General features: G+C 47.6%; 1 protein-coding gene across 1 annotated transcript in view; it reads right to left on the reverse strand.

Moving 5' to 3' along the window:
* Positions 1-16,782, reverse strand: part of DNAJC1 (DnaJ heat shock protein family (Hsp40) member C1) — a 102,442-nt gene that overhangs the window by 7,337 nt on the left and 78,323 nt on the right. The window contains exon 9 of the mRNA XM_069729549.1: positions 8,732-8,851. Within this exon, the coding sequence (XP_069585650.1) occupies positions 8,732-8,851 (120 nt within the window). The remainder of the gene's footprint in view (positions 1-8,731; positions 8,852-16,782) is intronic.

Consider the following 16,782-nt stretch of genomic DNA (forward strand, 5'->3'; position numbering starts at 1 on the left):
CAGGCAGGAAAAAATAATAATGCATGTCAACGGCAACTCATAGAATTAATAGGGGGTAGGAGTGAAATCCTCCCTCTTGACGGATAGCCTTACCGTACTGAGTGCACGCGGGCAGCCCTAAAACAAAAGTTCGCCTCCATCTGCAGCGAGGCCGCGGGTGAGAAGAAGTGTCACTTACTGCTGCTTTCATTTCATTGCTCAGTTTGGTAAAGAGAATGGCCGCAAAAGATATATTCAGTCTGTGAGGCCATCGGAGAGGGAGGACCCCGGCCTCCATCACAGACAGACATAAAATAAAGGGGCGCAGGGCAACAATCACCCCTCGTTTTGCCCCAACATGATTAGCACCAGAAAAGATGACGCTTTGATGCTGTGCAGCGCATGGACCTATCAATCTAAAGTATCAGGGAAACATGGCTGCTTTCTGCCATAAATAGCGCCACATCTGCCCACGGGTTGTGTCCGGTATTGCAGCTGAACTTCACTGAAGTGCATGGGGCTGAGATATGACCCGTCAACAGGGACAGAAGTGTTCCTGCGATAAAGCAGCCATGTTTTTCTAATCCTGAACAATCCCCTTTAAGTGCTGGTCGCAATTACAGACATGGACTATTGCAATATTCCTGTACATAATAAAAAATCACCTATAAAATGTTCTCAGTCCAAATTCTTACACCTGGAAGCCCCTCAGCAGCAGAAAACTCCCTGACCGATCACTGATCATCCTGGACGACTTCTGGTGGCACCGACATCGCCAATGTCGGCTTGTAACATAAGCTAAAGACAATCACGGGGGTCTGACCCTACAGCCCACCCTTATATGTACCACCACTCACGGGAACAGTCACATACACAGACACCAGGTTACGTATCAGCCGGAAGGTTTCTTCTAGAACTCAGGAGCACTTGGCTGAAGGAGCAGTCCTGTGTACGGGGCAGTCCGACGAGGTGGCTGCCGACCAAATGATCAATCAGCCGACAGCCATCTAATGGGTATGGTGGGCTTAATTCATAGAAATCTCTGATGTTTTTATGCCCGAGTCCAGTGGGTGGTCCTACTAGTGATTGAAAGCCATCTCTGCATGTAGTCATACAGGAAAGACTGTCAATCACCGAGTAGGACCGCCCACTGGACTCCTACACATCCGAACACCAGATATTGCAATGAATAAAATGCAACAATTACTGAAACGTTACTGACCAGCTCCTCATGCTCTACAGCCTCCTATCTCCAGATCAGATATGCTCAACATGATGGGTTCCCTTTAATTCACTCACTAAATCCTGGTCACATATTGCATTAAAAAAAAAAACAGGAGCACAGAAACCAGGGGCAATATTTCTATAGAAAAGGGTAACCTCAAATTTCTGGACCCCAAGCAAAAATGTGCCATTTCTACCACTGGTGCTTTCCAAAACCCCTAGTGCCTGCAGCCCTGATAGTCACACCTCACATACAGCTCTGGCAAAAATTTAGAGACCGCTGCAAAATGTTCAGTTTGTCTGATTTTTCTCTTTATAGGTATATTTTTGAGTAAAATGTAAATTGTTCTTTTATTCTATAAACTTCTGACAACATGTGTCCGAATTTTCAAGCAATAAACTTAATTTTTTTCTGACAAAGAAAAATGGTCAAAATTAAAAAAAAAACAAAAAACAGTGCTTTCAGATCTCAAATAATGCAAAGAAAACAAGTTCTTAATCATTTAGAAACAACAATACTGATGTTTTAACTCAGGAAGAGTTCAGAAATCAATATTTTGTGGAATAACCATGATTTTTAATCACAGCTTTCATGCCTCTTGGCATGCTTTCCACCAGTCTTTCACACTGCTCCTGGTGCAAAAAAGTAAGCCGTTCTTCTTTGTGTGATGGCTTGTGACTGTCCATCATTTTCGGTGGGTTCAGGTCTGGAGATTGGGCTGCCCATGACGGGGTTTGTATGTGGTGTGGTGAGCTGTGTATATACCATGTTGTGCTTGATAATATGGTCCCAGTGCAGATTACTGAGATCCTAAATCTGGGTTTCTTCAACTTGGCTCTGGCAAAACACACAAACCATGAAGGTGCGAAGAAGGTGTGGACGTCACATCTCCCCGGATCCCCCTCCTATGTCCCCGGAATACAACATGCAGCCATTGTCTCCACCGGCTGCAGAGGAAAGTGGGGTAACAGACGTCATAACTAATGTAGAAAGCGTCTCGGAGGAGAAACACGATGCAAATGTCACATTTCCATCTAATGTGAACGCTTTGGCCGTCGCAGGGTTTAGTGTTGCTTAAATTAACTTCTACGATTTCTCTTTGGAGACAAGAGGCCCAATTTATCTGAGCACTTCTGCTCACATGGCCCGGCTGGCCGGTAATTAAGAAAGTCGTCTTAAATCTATCCACCTGTCTGTTGTTTTCCTGCCTACCTGAGCCCTTTTCCAGGTAGCAGGCAAATCCCCTATCAGTCTGCTATCGCAACCTGAATGCAGGAGATTAGTAACCACAGAGGACGGCAGAATCGGTTTACATCCTCTCGGCGAGGGAGGCGGACTACTTCACAAGTAGGAAACCCGAGAATTTGTGGCCTTTAATTTAAAAAACCTGCAGCTAATAATCACATTATGGCCTGTTTTGCATGCCAGACAGTTTGTGTTTCCTGTTATTTTTACAATTTAAGTGGCCTTTGTGGTTACAAAAAAATCATCTGGTGAAAGCTGTAAATTAACACTGTAAACATTTTACCCGTGCTAAGAGTGTGTGTGGCCACTGTACGGGGTGTAATGCGTCACATATTGTGCCTTCCATCAGCTCCGCGCTGCAAATGGGAGACTGAAGGGGGACGAGAATTTATAGTACATAACATGGCCAAGATCTAAGGTCCCAATCTGCGCAGGTCCGACTGCTCCGTGACGTACCGCCCACCGACTGCCCCATGACGTACCGCCCACCGACTGCCCCGTGACGTGCCGCCCACCCACTGCCCCTTGACGTGCCGCCTACCCACTGCCCTGTGACGTGCCGCCCACCCACTGCCCCGTGACGTGCCGCCTACCCACTGCCCTGTGACGTGCCGCCCACCCACTGCCCCGTGACGTGCCGCCCACCCACTGCCCCGTGACGTGCCGCCCACCCACTGCCCCTTGACGTGCCGCCCACCCACTGCCCTGTGACGTGCCGCCCACCCACTGCCCCGTGACGTGCCGCCTACCCACTGCCCCTTGACGTGCCGCCTACCCACTGCCCCGTGACGTGCCGCCCACCCACTGCCCTGTGACGTGCTGCCCACCCACTGCTCCGTGACGTGCCGCCCACCCACTGCTCTGCGTGTGATGGCTGCTCTATAATACCGATGGCCTAACCTTAGATTAAGCAATTCATGTATAATGTCTCTTACAATCGGAATAATTAAGAAGTCGAGGCACCACGGCAATCTGAGTTTTTACCTTATTGTGCCCATTAGATAGGTTTGCTGATTTATTGATATGAGCATCTCTTGTCTAGTACCAAAACTAGGACCATTTAAATTAGGACCAGAGAAAGCCTGCGAGTCCTGATCCCCCACCCACTCAGAGAAAGCCTGCGAGTCCTGCTCCCCCACCAATTCAGAGAAAGCCTGCAAGTCCTGATCCCCCACCCACTCAGAGAAAGCCTGCAAGTCCTGCTCCCTCACCCACTCAGAGAAAGCCTGGGAGTCCTGATCCCCCACCCACTCAGAGAAAGCCTGCGAGTCCTGCTCCCCCACCAATTCAGAGAAAGCCTGCGAGTCCTGCTCCCCCACCCACTCAGAGAAAGCCTGCAAGTCCTGCTCCCCCACCCACTCAGAGAAAGCCTGCAAGTCCTGATCCCCCACCCACTCAGAGAAAGCCTGCAAGTCCTGATCCCCCACCCACTCAGAGAAAGCCTGCGAGTCCTGCTCCCCCACCCATTCAGAGAAAGCCTGCGAGTCCTGATCCCCCACCCACTCAGAGAAAGCCTGCAAGTCCTGCTCCCTCACCCACTCAGAGAAAGCCTGGGAGTCCTGCTCCCCCACCAATTCAGAGAAAGCCTGCGAGTCCTGCTCCCCCACCCACTCAGAGAAAGCCTGCAAGTCCTGATCCCCCACCCACTCAGAGAAAGCCTGCAAGTCCTGCTCCCTCACCCACTCAGAGAAAGCCTGGGAGTCCTGCTCCCCCACCCATTCAGAGAAAGCCTGCGAGTCCTGCTCCCTCACCCACTCAGAGAAAGCCTGGGAGTCCTGCTCCCCCACCAATTCAGAGAAAGCCTGCGAGTCCTGCTCCCCCACCCACTCAGAGAAAGCCTGCAAGTCCTGATCCCCCACCCACTCAGAGAAAGCCTGCGAGTCCTGCTCCCCCACCCATTCAGAGAAAGCCTGGGAGTCCTGCTCCCCCACCCATTCAGAGAAAGCATGCGAGTCCTGCTCCCCCACCCATTCAGAGAAAGCCTGCGAGTCCTGCTCCCTCACCCACTCAGAGAAAGCCTGGGAGTCCTGCTCCCCCACCCATTCAGAGAAAGCCTGCGAGTCCTGCTCCCTCACCCACTCATAGACAAAGCCTGCGAGTCCTGCTCCCTCACCCACTCATAGACAAAGCCTGCAAGTCCTGATCCCTCACCCACTCATAGACAAAGCCTGCGAGTCCTGCTCCCTCACCCACTCAGAGAAAGCCTGGGAGTCCTGCTCCCCCACCCATTCAGAGAAAGCCTGCGAGTCCTGCTCCCCCACCCACTCAGAGAAAGCCTGCGAGTCCTGCTCCCTCACCCACTCATAGACAAAGCCTGCGAGTCCTGCTCCCTCACCCACTCAGACAAAGCCTGCGAGTCCTGCTCCCTCACCCACTCATAGACAAAGCCTGCGAGTCCTGCTCCCTCACCCACTCATAGACAAAGCCTGCGAGTCCTGCTCCCTCACCCACTCAGAGAAAGCATGTGGAGCGTGGACTCGTAGAAGCGCCGGTGTTGGCGTGAAACGGCTGTTGTCCTCTCCCCGCTCACCTCTTTTGATTTATGTCTCCCCCGTGCCGTGAAGACGGTTTCACTATTGCTTGAATAAAAGGAAAAGTCTGCTTCACAGGATTGGTGAGTGTTGCCACGTCTTTCTTGATCTTCTACCACTCATAGAGAAAGCCTGTGAGTCCTGCTCCCCCACCCACTCAGAGAAAGCCTGTGAGTCCTGCTCCCCCACCCACTCAGAGAAAGCCTGTGAGTCCTGCTCCCCCACCCACTCAGAGAAAGCCTGTGAGTCCTGCTCCCCCACCCACTCAGAGAAAGCCTGTGAGTCCTGCTCCCCCAACCACTCAGAGAAAGCCTGTGAGTCCTGCTCCCCCACCCACTCAGAGAAAGCCTGTGAGTCCTGCTCCCCCACCCACTCAGAGAAAGCCTGTGAGTCCTGCTCCCCCACCCACTCATAGAGAAAGCCTGTGAGTCCTGCTCCTCCAGCCACTCAGAGAAAGCCTGTGAGTCCTGCTCCCCCACCCACTCATAGAGAAAGCCTGTGAGTCCTGCTCCTCCAGCCACTCAGAGAAAGCCTGTGAGTCCTGCTCCCCCACCCACTCATAGAGAAAGCCTGTGAGTCCTGCTCCTCCACCCACTCAGAGAAAGCCTGTGAGTCCTGCTCCTCCACCCACTCAGAGAAAGCCTGTGAGTCCTGCTCCCCCACCCACTCAGAGAAAGCCTGTGAGTCCTGCTCCCCCACCCACTCATAGAGAAAGCCTGTGAGTCCTGCTCCTCCACCCACTCAGAGAAAGCCTGTGAGTCCTGCTCCTCCACCCACTCAGAGAAAGCCTGTGAGTCTTGCTCGCTCACCCACTCAGAAAAAGCCTGCAAGTCCTGCTCTGTGCACCCACTTTTTCTAAAGCCTGCGAGTCCTGCTCCCCAAAACCACACACCAAGAAATTCTGCGAGTTCTAGTCCTGCACCCATAAAAGATAATACCAGCAAGGTGTCTCAGAGGCCAGCCAGGGCTCAAATCGCTCTGAGGACATCTGCAAGGAGTCTGTATGTTCTCTCCATGTTTGCCTGGGTTTCCTCCCACACTCCACAGACCTCCTGATAAGGAATATAGATTGTGAGTCCCTATGGGCCCAGTAACGATGATGTCTGTACAGTGCTGTGGTATATGCTGGTGCTATAGAATCTTAATGTCCTGTTGGAATAATATAAGATGACAGAACTCACCTGCACCAAAGTCAGAAATGAAAAAAAAATTGTATTCCCCCCATTGTGCGCTCATGGAGCGTTTAAGGCAGCGAGCTCAGAGTGATTTGTGTAGAGACACTGGACGAAAAATAAACTGGTTGGATTATGCTCAGAAAAGGCAGTGGGTAGTGAGCCCGGGGCGACAGCCGAGCGCGGAAAATGGGTCAGGGAACAGATGTGAATTAGCTGATGGGCAGAGCGGGGCTACAGGTAACCAGGTCAGAGGAACTACCGATACAGCAAACGCAATCTGCACGATTCTCAGAATTTTGGCCAACAATTAACTCTTTCCGAAAATAAAACTGTATGAAATTATTGTTTGTCTGTATGAAGTGACAATAAATGATATGACCGGTGCACACAGACGACCGGCAGGTCAGCAAAGTGGAGGATGACTTATTGGTAGGATGAAACATCGGATCTTGAGGTTCAGAGAGAGAGATGGACAAACCAAGTCAATGCTAGCTCTACTGTCCATTCTGGAAAAAACAATGGAGAATATGGAGAAAATAAAAATATCTACAGTGGGGTCGGCCGGGTGCTGCGCACTTCAAGATCTGTGCTGTTAGCAGACTGAACACAATATAACACCCTCACACCAGCCGTACTCCACAGATACTGCTCCATGTGTTACCCAGGATCACTGCACTATATCTACAGCTGTCAATCACTGTGCATGGGAGCGGGAAGCAGGACTCACAAGCTCTATGTATGGGCAGAGGGAGCAAGCAAAGCAGGACTCACAGGCTTTCACCATTATTGGGCACAGGAGGCAGGACTCACAGGCTTATTCTATTACTGGGCACAAACAGCAGGACTCACAGGCTTATTCCATCAGTGGGCACATAAAGTAGTATTCACAGGCATATACTATTAGTGGGCACAGAAAGCAGGACTCACAGGCACTATGTATGAGCAGATGGAGGAGGACACTCAAGCAAAGCAGGACTGAGACTTTCACTATTAGTGGGCACAGAAAGCAGGACTCACAGTCTTATTCTACTACTGGGCACAAACAGCAGTATTCACATGCTTATTCTATTAGTGGGCACAGAAAGCAGGACTCACAGGCTCTGTGTATGAGCAGATGGAACAGGACACTCAAGCAAAGCAGGACTCACAGGCATTCACTATTAGTAGGCACAGAAAGCAGGACTCACAGGCTTATTCTACTACTGGGTACAAACAGCAGGACTCACAGGCTTATTCTTTTAGTGAGAACAGAAGGCAGGACTCACAGGCTATTACCATTAGTAGGCACAGAAAGCAGGACTCACAAGCTGTATGTATGGGCAGAGGGAGCAGGACTCACAAGCAAAGCAGGACTCACAGGCTTTCACTATTAGTGGACACAGAAAGCAGGACTCACAGGCTCTGTGTATGAGCAGATGGAACAGGACACTCAAGCAAAGCAGGACTCACAGGCATTCACTATTACTAGGCACAGAAAGCAGGACTCACAGGCTTATTCTACTACTGGGTACAAACAGCAGGACTCACAGGCTTATTCTTTTAGTGAGAACAGAAAGCAGGACTCACAGGCTATTACCATTAGTAGGCACAGAAAGCAGACTCACAAGCTGTATGTATGGGCAGAGGGAGCAGGACTCACAAGCAAAGCAGGACTCACAGACTTTCACTATTAGTGGGCACAGAAAGCAGGACTCACAGGCTCTATGTATATGCAGAGGGCACAGGACTCACATGAAAAGAGGTACTTGCAGGTTTGTGGTCAATGGATAGGGGAAACAAGACACTTAGACTTGCTCCATTGGTGGGCATGGGAACCTGGACTCAAGTTTTCTCGATTAGTTGTCCCAGAAGGCAGGACTCACAGGCTTTCTGTATTAGTGGGCACAGAAGCAGGACTCACAGGCTCTCAATATATGAGCAGACAAAGCAAGACTCACAAGCATAGCAGAATTTGCAGACTTTTGAGTGGGTAATGGAGGCAGGATTTACAAGCTTTTTTATTTGCTCGTTGGTAAATTAGGACTCACACATGATCGAAGTGAAATATTAGTGGTTTTCTAGGTAGACAATTTTTCCCATTATTTGGCGAATATTTCCTTCTATGATAGCGGATTACATGTCATGACTGCGATGTAAAATCAACAGGGACCAAATTAAGTCCCATCGTCGTTAAGACCAATAGAGCAAACCTGCATCTGCAGTTCCAGTAAGGGGCAGAGTTCACCATATGCTTTACTGAAAATTAAAGCGACATTGACGGAACCCTGGCGGTCCCTGAAGGGGTCACTCGGAGCAGTATAGATGGCACTGTTTTCCTGTGATCCGGTTACAGTAGCCTAACCCTGCAGCAGTGCAGTCCCCGGTACAGCTGATCAGTTACAGCTGTTAATGGTGGAGCGGGGGGACGCGCACACATCTGCTTCTCCCTGCAGTTAATGGTTCACTTCCAGGACCTAAAAGGCTCGTGGTCACTTTAAAAAGACAGTGTCGGGCTTCACTCCCGGCTGGTGGGTCGGCCGCCTCTGCCTGTCTGGTTGGGTTTGTCACTTGTGAGACATAAACTGAAATCAACTCACATCTGTCACCGATCGACCCAATTCGTGTGCAATCTTCTCCCATCGGCCAGGGGTCCCCCCTGGGAATTTGGCCATGCTTCTCGTCAGCAGGCTCAGATCATCTTCGGACCATTCAGGGGACTGCAAGAGAGACATTGTAGTACAGTTATTAACAGAAGGTCTGGTGTAGAAACATAGTAATGGTGGACAGACACACAGGGCACATATGATCAATATATAGCAGATATCTAGTATTTGTCAGCACCGAGTGCTCATCCCCCGGGTCAGGCAGTGGTGATCTCGGATTGCCAAGCTAGAGGCAGGACCGACATGGGCCCCAGCGTGGAAGGGCCCACATACATCTGAGCCACCTGTGCAAGTACTGATGTAACAGAGCTGACGTTTCAGGTAAAGGAGTTGTCCCATCAGTTACCTCCTCTTTTAATCCCCTTCATGACCGGAGGCATTCTCATTTTTCGCTCCCCTTCTTCCCAGAGCCATAACTTTTTTTTTTTTCGGTGAATATGGCCATGTGAGGGCTTGTTGTTTTGCGGGACGAGTTGTACTTTTGAATGACACCACTGATTTTAACATATCGTGTACTGGAAAATGAGAAAAAAAATTCCAAGCACGGTGAAATTGCAAAAAAAAAAAAAGTGCAATTCCACAATTCCTTTTTGTTTGGCTTTTTTTGTTTTGTTTACTATGCTCAGTAAATGCTAAAACTGACCGGCCATTATGATTCTCCAGGTCATTACGAATTTATAGAACCCAACTTTGTCTAGGTACTTTTTTTTTTTTTTACATAAGTTGTGAATAAAAATTCCAAATAACCATAGCGTCTCCATTTTTCGTGATCTGGGGTTGGGTGAGGGCTTATTATTTTGCCTGCCGAGCTGACGTTTTTTAATGATACCATTTTGGTGCAGATACGTTCTTTTGATCGCCTGTTATTGCATTTTAATGCAATGTTGGGGCGACCAAAAAAAAGTAATTCTGGGGTTTTGACTTTTTTTGCTATCCAGTTTACCAATCGGATTAATTATTTTTATAGCTTGATAGATCGGGTGATTCTGAACGCGGCGATACCAAATGTGTTTGATTTCTTTTATTGTTTTATTTTGAACGGGGCGAATGGGGGGTGATTTGAACTTTTATATTGTTTTATTTTTTTTAATATTTTTAAAAACTTTTCTTTTCCTTTGCCATGCTTCAATAATCTCCAAGGGAGACTAGAAGCTGCCATAACCCGATCGGCTCTGCTACATACAGGCGATGATCAAATTCCCTGTATGTAGCAGAATTGCTCCACCGGGCGGCACACATAGCAATCCGGCAGTGACAACTATAGAGGTCTGCTGGAGACCTCTGGTTGTCACGCCGACCCATCGGAGACCCTCGATCACATGACGGGGGTCACCGATGGGCGGAATTTCCGGAGCGCTTGCAGGAAGAGCGTTTTAAATGCTGCTGTCAGAGTTTGACAGCAGCATTTAACAGGTTAACAGCCACGGGAGGATAGTCATTCCTCCCTTGGCTGTTAGCTGTTTTGAGTAGCTGACATGTGCCACTGACATGTGCCGGAAAACCTGTGGGCTCACCGCCGGAGCTGACATCAAAGGGAGGGTGTCAGACATCGACATATAATTATGCCCGATGTCGGAAAGGGGTTAAAATGCGTCCACTGGGGCAAGTCAGGTGGACACCCCTGGTCCTGCTCTGGTACCTTCTGAAAAAAAAAAGAAACTGCACGGCTGCCAGGCAAAACACAGGTATTAAAATGAGGGGTTGTTTATTTAATTTCCCAAAGGAGCATTGCACGGCCTATAAGTCTCCTTACACTGGCATGTCACTCTCCACAAGGAGAGACTTTACCCCTTAGGGCCCAGTCAGTGGCCTCTCATACAGCCAATTCAGATCTGATGCTTTGAGAATCCAGTTTGGTTTTTATCCTAAATCATATGGCAAGGCTTGCTAAAAAGTCAATATTGACTTTTAGGATTGCTACTATGTGGAACCAGAGGTTCCCTTCCTTTATGAAGAGAGGACAATTTACCTTTTTTAATTTCCCAGAGGAGCATTCATTGCATGGCCTAGAAGTCTCCTTGCACTGGCATTTCAGGCACATCACTCTCCACAAGGACAGACATTACCCCCTCAGATCTCAAGCTTTGCACTGAGGAGGGGCAACGCCCCGGAACACAGTGTCTGCAAATTGAGATTCTGGTTTGGCTTTTATTCCAAGTCATATGGCAGAGCTAGTTATTGGGTCAATATTGACTTTTACAATTGCTACTAGGTGGCGCTATAGTTCCAAGTCCTCTTCCTCTCTGAAGAGGCGATTTACGTATTTATTTACTACGAGAATGGGGGCCACCCCTGCAGAGTACCCTGATGGAAGGGGGCAAGAACTGGGAGGTTGTCTTTATGGTCTGTCTTTATATAATGCAGCAATAAGTACCCGCACTCACATGTAATATGTCAACCATATCTATATATTTTCCCATTCATTTTCTTCCCGCATATGTGACCCCCATACATGTCAGCGAGGACGAGACCTATTGAAAAGCATAACCTTTACAGATAGACACCCCATCTAATCACCTTTCCTGATAATGAACAGCCATGCATCAAGCACTTTCATTACCAAGCCATCAGCACAGCAGTGAGAGGTGAGCGGCCCCAGGGGCCATGTCCCGAGCTGCAGCAAAGCTTCTCCCTGACACTAATCCTCCCTGTCATTCTCCCACTGCGCTCTGACTACGCCGCTGACATCCGCCTGCCGCACCGCAAGCTTAACCCGGCCCTTCCTGACTTCTTTCACCGTCTCCCCCAATCAACGGTCCAAGCGTGCTCTTTTCACCATGTCCAAATGGCAGCTTCACTCATAATCAAAGAGCGCTGCCCCCTGTTAAAGGGCTTCCCGAAAGGCTGGACCATTTGCATTCATTTGCAAAGCAAACTACTTTTATTCACTTTGTTCCGCTATCAGCGATGCTCCCTGAAGCCGGGGAATTAGCATAAGACGCAACCTGCCACTTAAGAGTCAGTAAATAATGGCCAATAGCAGCAATCATTGGGGTTCGGCTCCACGTCAGCCTTTGTTCGTTTTATTTAGAAAAAAAAAAACAAACTCAAATCTATTCAGTTATTGGTCTGCCGGCCTCATCGTTCACCTGCAGATCGCATCCACAGTGAGATCAATGGAGACCATATACATTATTTACACGCTGGATTTATCTGTATTCTATTTAGAGGATTGTTTATTAGTTTGCCATCTTGTAGCACTAAAGGCCCCTTCACATTAAGCGACGCTGCAGCGATACCGACAACGATGCCGAAGTCCCCGGGTAACCAGGGTAAACATCGGGTTACTAAGCGCAGGGCCGCGCTTAGTAACCCGATGTTTACCCTGGTTACCAGCGTAAAAGTAAAAAAAAAACAAACAGTACATACTTACATTCCGCTGTCTGTCCTCAGCGCTCTGCTTCTCTGGTCTGACTGTGAGCACAGCGGCCGGAAAGCACAGCGGTGACGTCACCGCTCTGCTTTCCGGCTGACCGACGCTCACAGCCAGTGCAGGAGGAGTGCAGAGCGCAGCGCTGGGGGACAGACAGCGGTAGGTAAGTATGTAGTGTTTGTTTTTTTTTAACTTTTACGCTGGTAACCAGGGTAAACATCGGGTTACTAAGCGCGGCCCTGCGCTTAGTTACCCGATGTTTACCCTGGTTACCAGTGAAGACATCGCTGAATCGGTGTCACACACGCCGATCCAGCGATGTCAGCAGGAGTCCAGCGACGAAACAAAGTTCTGGACTTTGTTCAGCGACCAACGATCTCCCAGCAGGGGCCTGATCGTTGGTCGCTGTCACACATAACGATTTCCTTAACGATATCGTTGCTACGTCACAAAAAGCAACGATATCGTTAACGATATCGTTATGTGTGAAGGTACCTTAAGGCAAGGTACACGCTGCACCAGTGCCCACTGCCGGGCGCGGGCACTCAAGAGGCATGCGCCCAACAGCAGGCATAGTCTAGATGGATAAAAAAAATAATAATAGCATTGTAAGCCTTTAGTGTGTGTGTATAGGTGTATGGACAACCTCCTTAAAGGGAAATCTGTTAGCAGATTTTTGCTATGTAATCTCAGAGCACCATGATGTAGGGGCAGAGCCCCTGATTCGAGTGATATATCACTTAACAGGACTTATCGCTGTACTGATGATAGAATCCCCATTTTCTCTGCGGCAGCTGTAGCAGTGCTATAAATGCTGAGCTGTGTATAACCCCACCCACGTCACTGATTGGCAGCTACATGTATACTCTGTTAGCAAACCTCCAATCAGTGGAGGGGGGTGGGATTATACACTGATAATCCTGACTTACTTCTATGCCACACAGTCCTGCAGTGATAATCTCCTGCTGATAAAACACCAATTGTATTGAAACTACAGCAAGCCGCTGACATCCTTGGAATCAGGCTTTCTGCCCTTATGTTATGCTGCTCTAAGATTATATAGCAAAACTCTGCTAACAGACTCCCTTTAATTTTGTGGTTAAAAAAATTTTTTTTTCATATATATATATATATATATATATATATATATATATATATATATATATATATATATATATATATATATATATATATATATATATATATATATATATATATATACACATACACACACACATACATACGGGGAATACAAATATTTACTAAACAAACAGTGTTACTTCAAGTACACCAATGTTTTAGTGTTTACTTGTCATATAAGGCCAGATACAAAGACAAATAACGAGACCTATTAATTAATCTACATCAAAAGAAAAGAATTTTGCAGACAAACCTTTATTGTTCTAAGAGTTATCACCTCTCCGGTGAATATCTGATAATTCCTTGTAACCGGAATACTCCACTAAGATCTCAAGAGGAACCAAGGGTCACCCTTTCCTATTTCACCCTCACCCCCCAGAGCGGCAGCACCCATTATATTTGGCAACCGCTCCTCAATTCATCAAGAGCAACATTTTTTGGAAGCGACATAATAGAACCCCACGGAAGTCTACGGACACGTGTTACATATCGCTATGCGGTTTAATTTTATACCTTGGCACTTGGAGATTTTTCCTATTAAAGTCGTCCTAAATAACACAAAAATAGCAAGAAAAAATTAAGAAAAAAATAAATAAAATATATATATATATATATATATATATATATATATATATATACACATACAATGCTCCATTGGATGCCATACACTAACAGTGCCTTGCAGAGACACTTTACCTACAGATCCGCATTTTTTTGCAGCGTCTCACTATAAATAGGAAATGGAATTTTAGTAAAAATTTATTAAAGATTAAATTCTATAAAAATATTCTTGCAAATTAGATGGCAGTCTCGAGGCAAAAAATGGCACGTGTGAAGACAGCCTTTACTGCAGGAGGAAAAAAATATAGAAAAAGCCGAGCAGCCAAAGCACTGGAGGATCTGGTTAACCCCAGCAGTGGTTAACGGTAACCTTAGTTAGGGCAGAGCCTACTGTGACGTGACCGGCGCTGGACCACGAGGGTGGCCCTGGTGTGAAGGTTGTAATATGGAGCCAACTGTAGCTGTAATTTCAATGAATGCATAATGCACATGGAAACATGTGCGGCCAATATTACTGAAACATTGGGAAAAGAAATCATCTGCACGGCGGTGCAATGGGGGACACCACATGGGGAGAGGACAGCTGTCGGAGCTTCGCCAGCATTCACATTCTGCATTAAAAAAAAATAGGGGGTCCAGCATTCAGGTCGACTCTCCAAGCTGAATGCTAAATGAAAGTTCAGCACGAAAAATAAAAAATTCATATCATGTCCCCGCTACAATTATAAAGAAAATAAAACACATAATGGACACTGTTTAAAGGGAGGAACATGGCTGGAACGGCGATTCCAAAATCAGCCACGTTTAATTGCCATCTGTTCAGGACTCGCCATTACCTGAGCTCGCCTTTGTCTGTGTGCGTGGGTGTATACAGCGGATATATTATAGGATCACCGCAAAAAAAAAAAAAAACACTGTAAGAACATTATAAAATTATATATAACATTTAATATAGACTATAAAAAAAAATAAAATCAATCAATAGGGCCGAGCTGCATTACCCACGCACAATCTATGGACAGGAGTGGGCAAAAAAATATTTTTTTTAAATTTTTTTTTGAAGGACAATGATAAATGATAATGATAAAATTGATGAAGCTCTACGGAGGCAATGCTCATCTCATCCAGCTTCTTCTCTAGTGCACTCCCCAGTCCGTACAGGTCAGGAAGTAATTATTAAGTGAAAGGGGGAGCCATCAGTGGGACACATGTGGGTCAGGAGAGCAGACTGTCGGTTATTACATGTCTCACACTGGTATTGCCACCTTTCATTTATAAGCAGCTTTGGAGGCAGATTCTCGGGGAGATCTATGTCGGGCCCATAGATCTTAACTGCTAATTTACATATTAAGAAAAATATGGATTTCTCTGGTATAACACATTCACCTTTTTATGACCTGCATGCTCATGATGGCTTAGGAGGGTTGATCCTACCGACAGGTTCCCTTTAAAGGCATAGAATACGCTAAAAATCTTTTAAGCAATCTGGTTTCATTAATATTTTTCCATCCTTTGGCTTTTACAGGCTTTGTTGTTTCCCCGCACATTGTTGGCTGCTTAATGAGTTAACTGAGATTCCATCAGTGAGCCGATTATGACAGGAGAGTTGGTAACTTTTTTTTTTGTTTATTTGGAAACAAATACTTTTTCTAACATATACATCCTAAGGAATGACATTTAAAGGGTTATTCCCATCTTGGACATCCCATAAGGATGGGATTCTGGTGCCGTCCTTCTTGAGAATGTGCCATTGACAATGCGCTATTGAAATCTGCTGTGTAAGCGTGCTGGGCAATTATTGGAATTTCCATGGAAATCAAGAGAACTGTGCAGCCACCAGCCCACTGCCTGCAGCGCAGAAAACTGTGCAGCCACCAGCCCACTGCTTGCAGCGCAGAGAACTGTGCAGCCACCAGCCCACTGCCTGCAGCGCAGAGAACTGTGCAGCCACCAGCCCACTGCCTGCAGCGCAGAGAACTGTGCAGCCACCAGCCCACTGCCTGCAGCGCAGAGAACTGTGCAGCCACCAGCCCACTGCCTGCAGCGCAGAGAACTGTGCAGCCACCAGCCCACTGCCTGCAGCGCAGAGAACTGTGCAGCCACCAGCCCACTGCCTGCAGCGCAGAGAACTGTGCAGCCACCAGCCCACTGCCTGCAGCGCAGAGAACTGTGCAGCCACCAGCCCACTGCCTGCAGCGCAGAGAACTGTGCAGCCACCAGCCCACTGCCTGCAGCGCAGAGAACTGTGCAGCCACCAGCCCACTGCCTGCAGCGCAGAGAACTGTGCAGCCACCAGCCCACTGCCTGCAGCGCAGAGAACTGTGCAGCCACCAGCCCACTGCCTGCAGCGCAGAGAACTGTGCAGCCACCTGCCCACTGCCTGCAGCACGTGCCCGAGCCCTGCTCTGCTATTCACAACGATGCAGGTCTCAGTACTGGGACCTACAACTAATGGACATTTTTGCCATATCCTATGGATGTGTCATAAGTATCTAAGATGGGATAACTCTTAGGCCTCATCCATTTTCCACCGAAAAATATATATATATATATATATATATTTTTTAATGCAAGTTAACTTATTCCTGCCGCTTTTGTGGTTCAGTTCACACTGAAGGAATCAGAACTATTGGCAACTGTTATCAGTGCTATACAATGTATGTTAAAGGGGTTTCGGAAACCCTCAGAGTGGGTGACATGCTGTGCAGACTAGGCCCATTGCACGAAAAGGTAAAAAGACCTGGAGTATTTGGCAGCTGTCAATGGGTTACAGACAGATTTGTAGTGCGATGGATCCGCGCAGGAAAAAAAAAGCACCAGACTCCGCGCAGGAAAAAAAAAGCACCAGACTCCGCGCAGGAAAAAAAAAGCACCAGACTCCGCGCAGGAAAAAAAAGCACCAGACGCCGCG

Source organism: Ranitomeya imitator, chromosome 6 (genome assembly GCF_032444005.1).
Source record: "Ranitomeya imitator isolate aRanImi1 chromosome 6, aRanImi1.pri, whole genome shotgun sequence".
Taxonomy (NCBI): domain Eukaryota; kingdom Metazoa; phylum Chordata; class Amphibia; order Anura; family Dendrobatidae; genus Ranitomeya; species Ranitomeya imitator.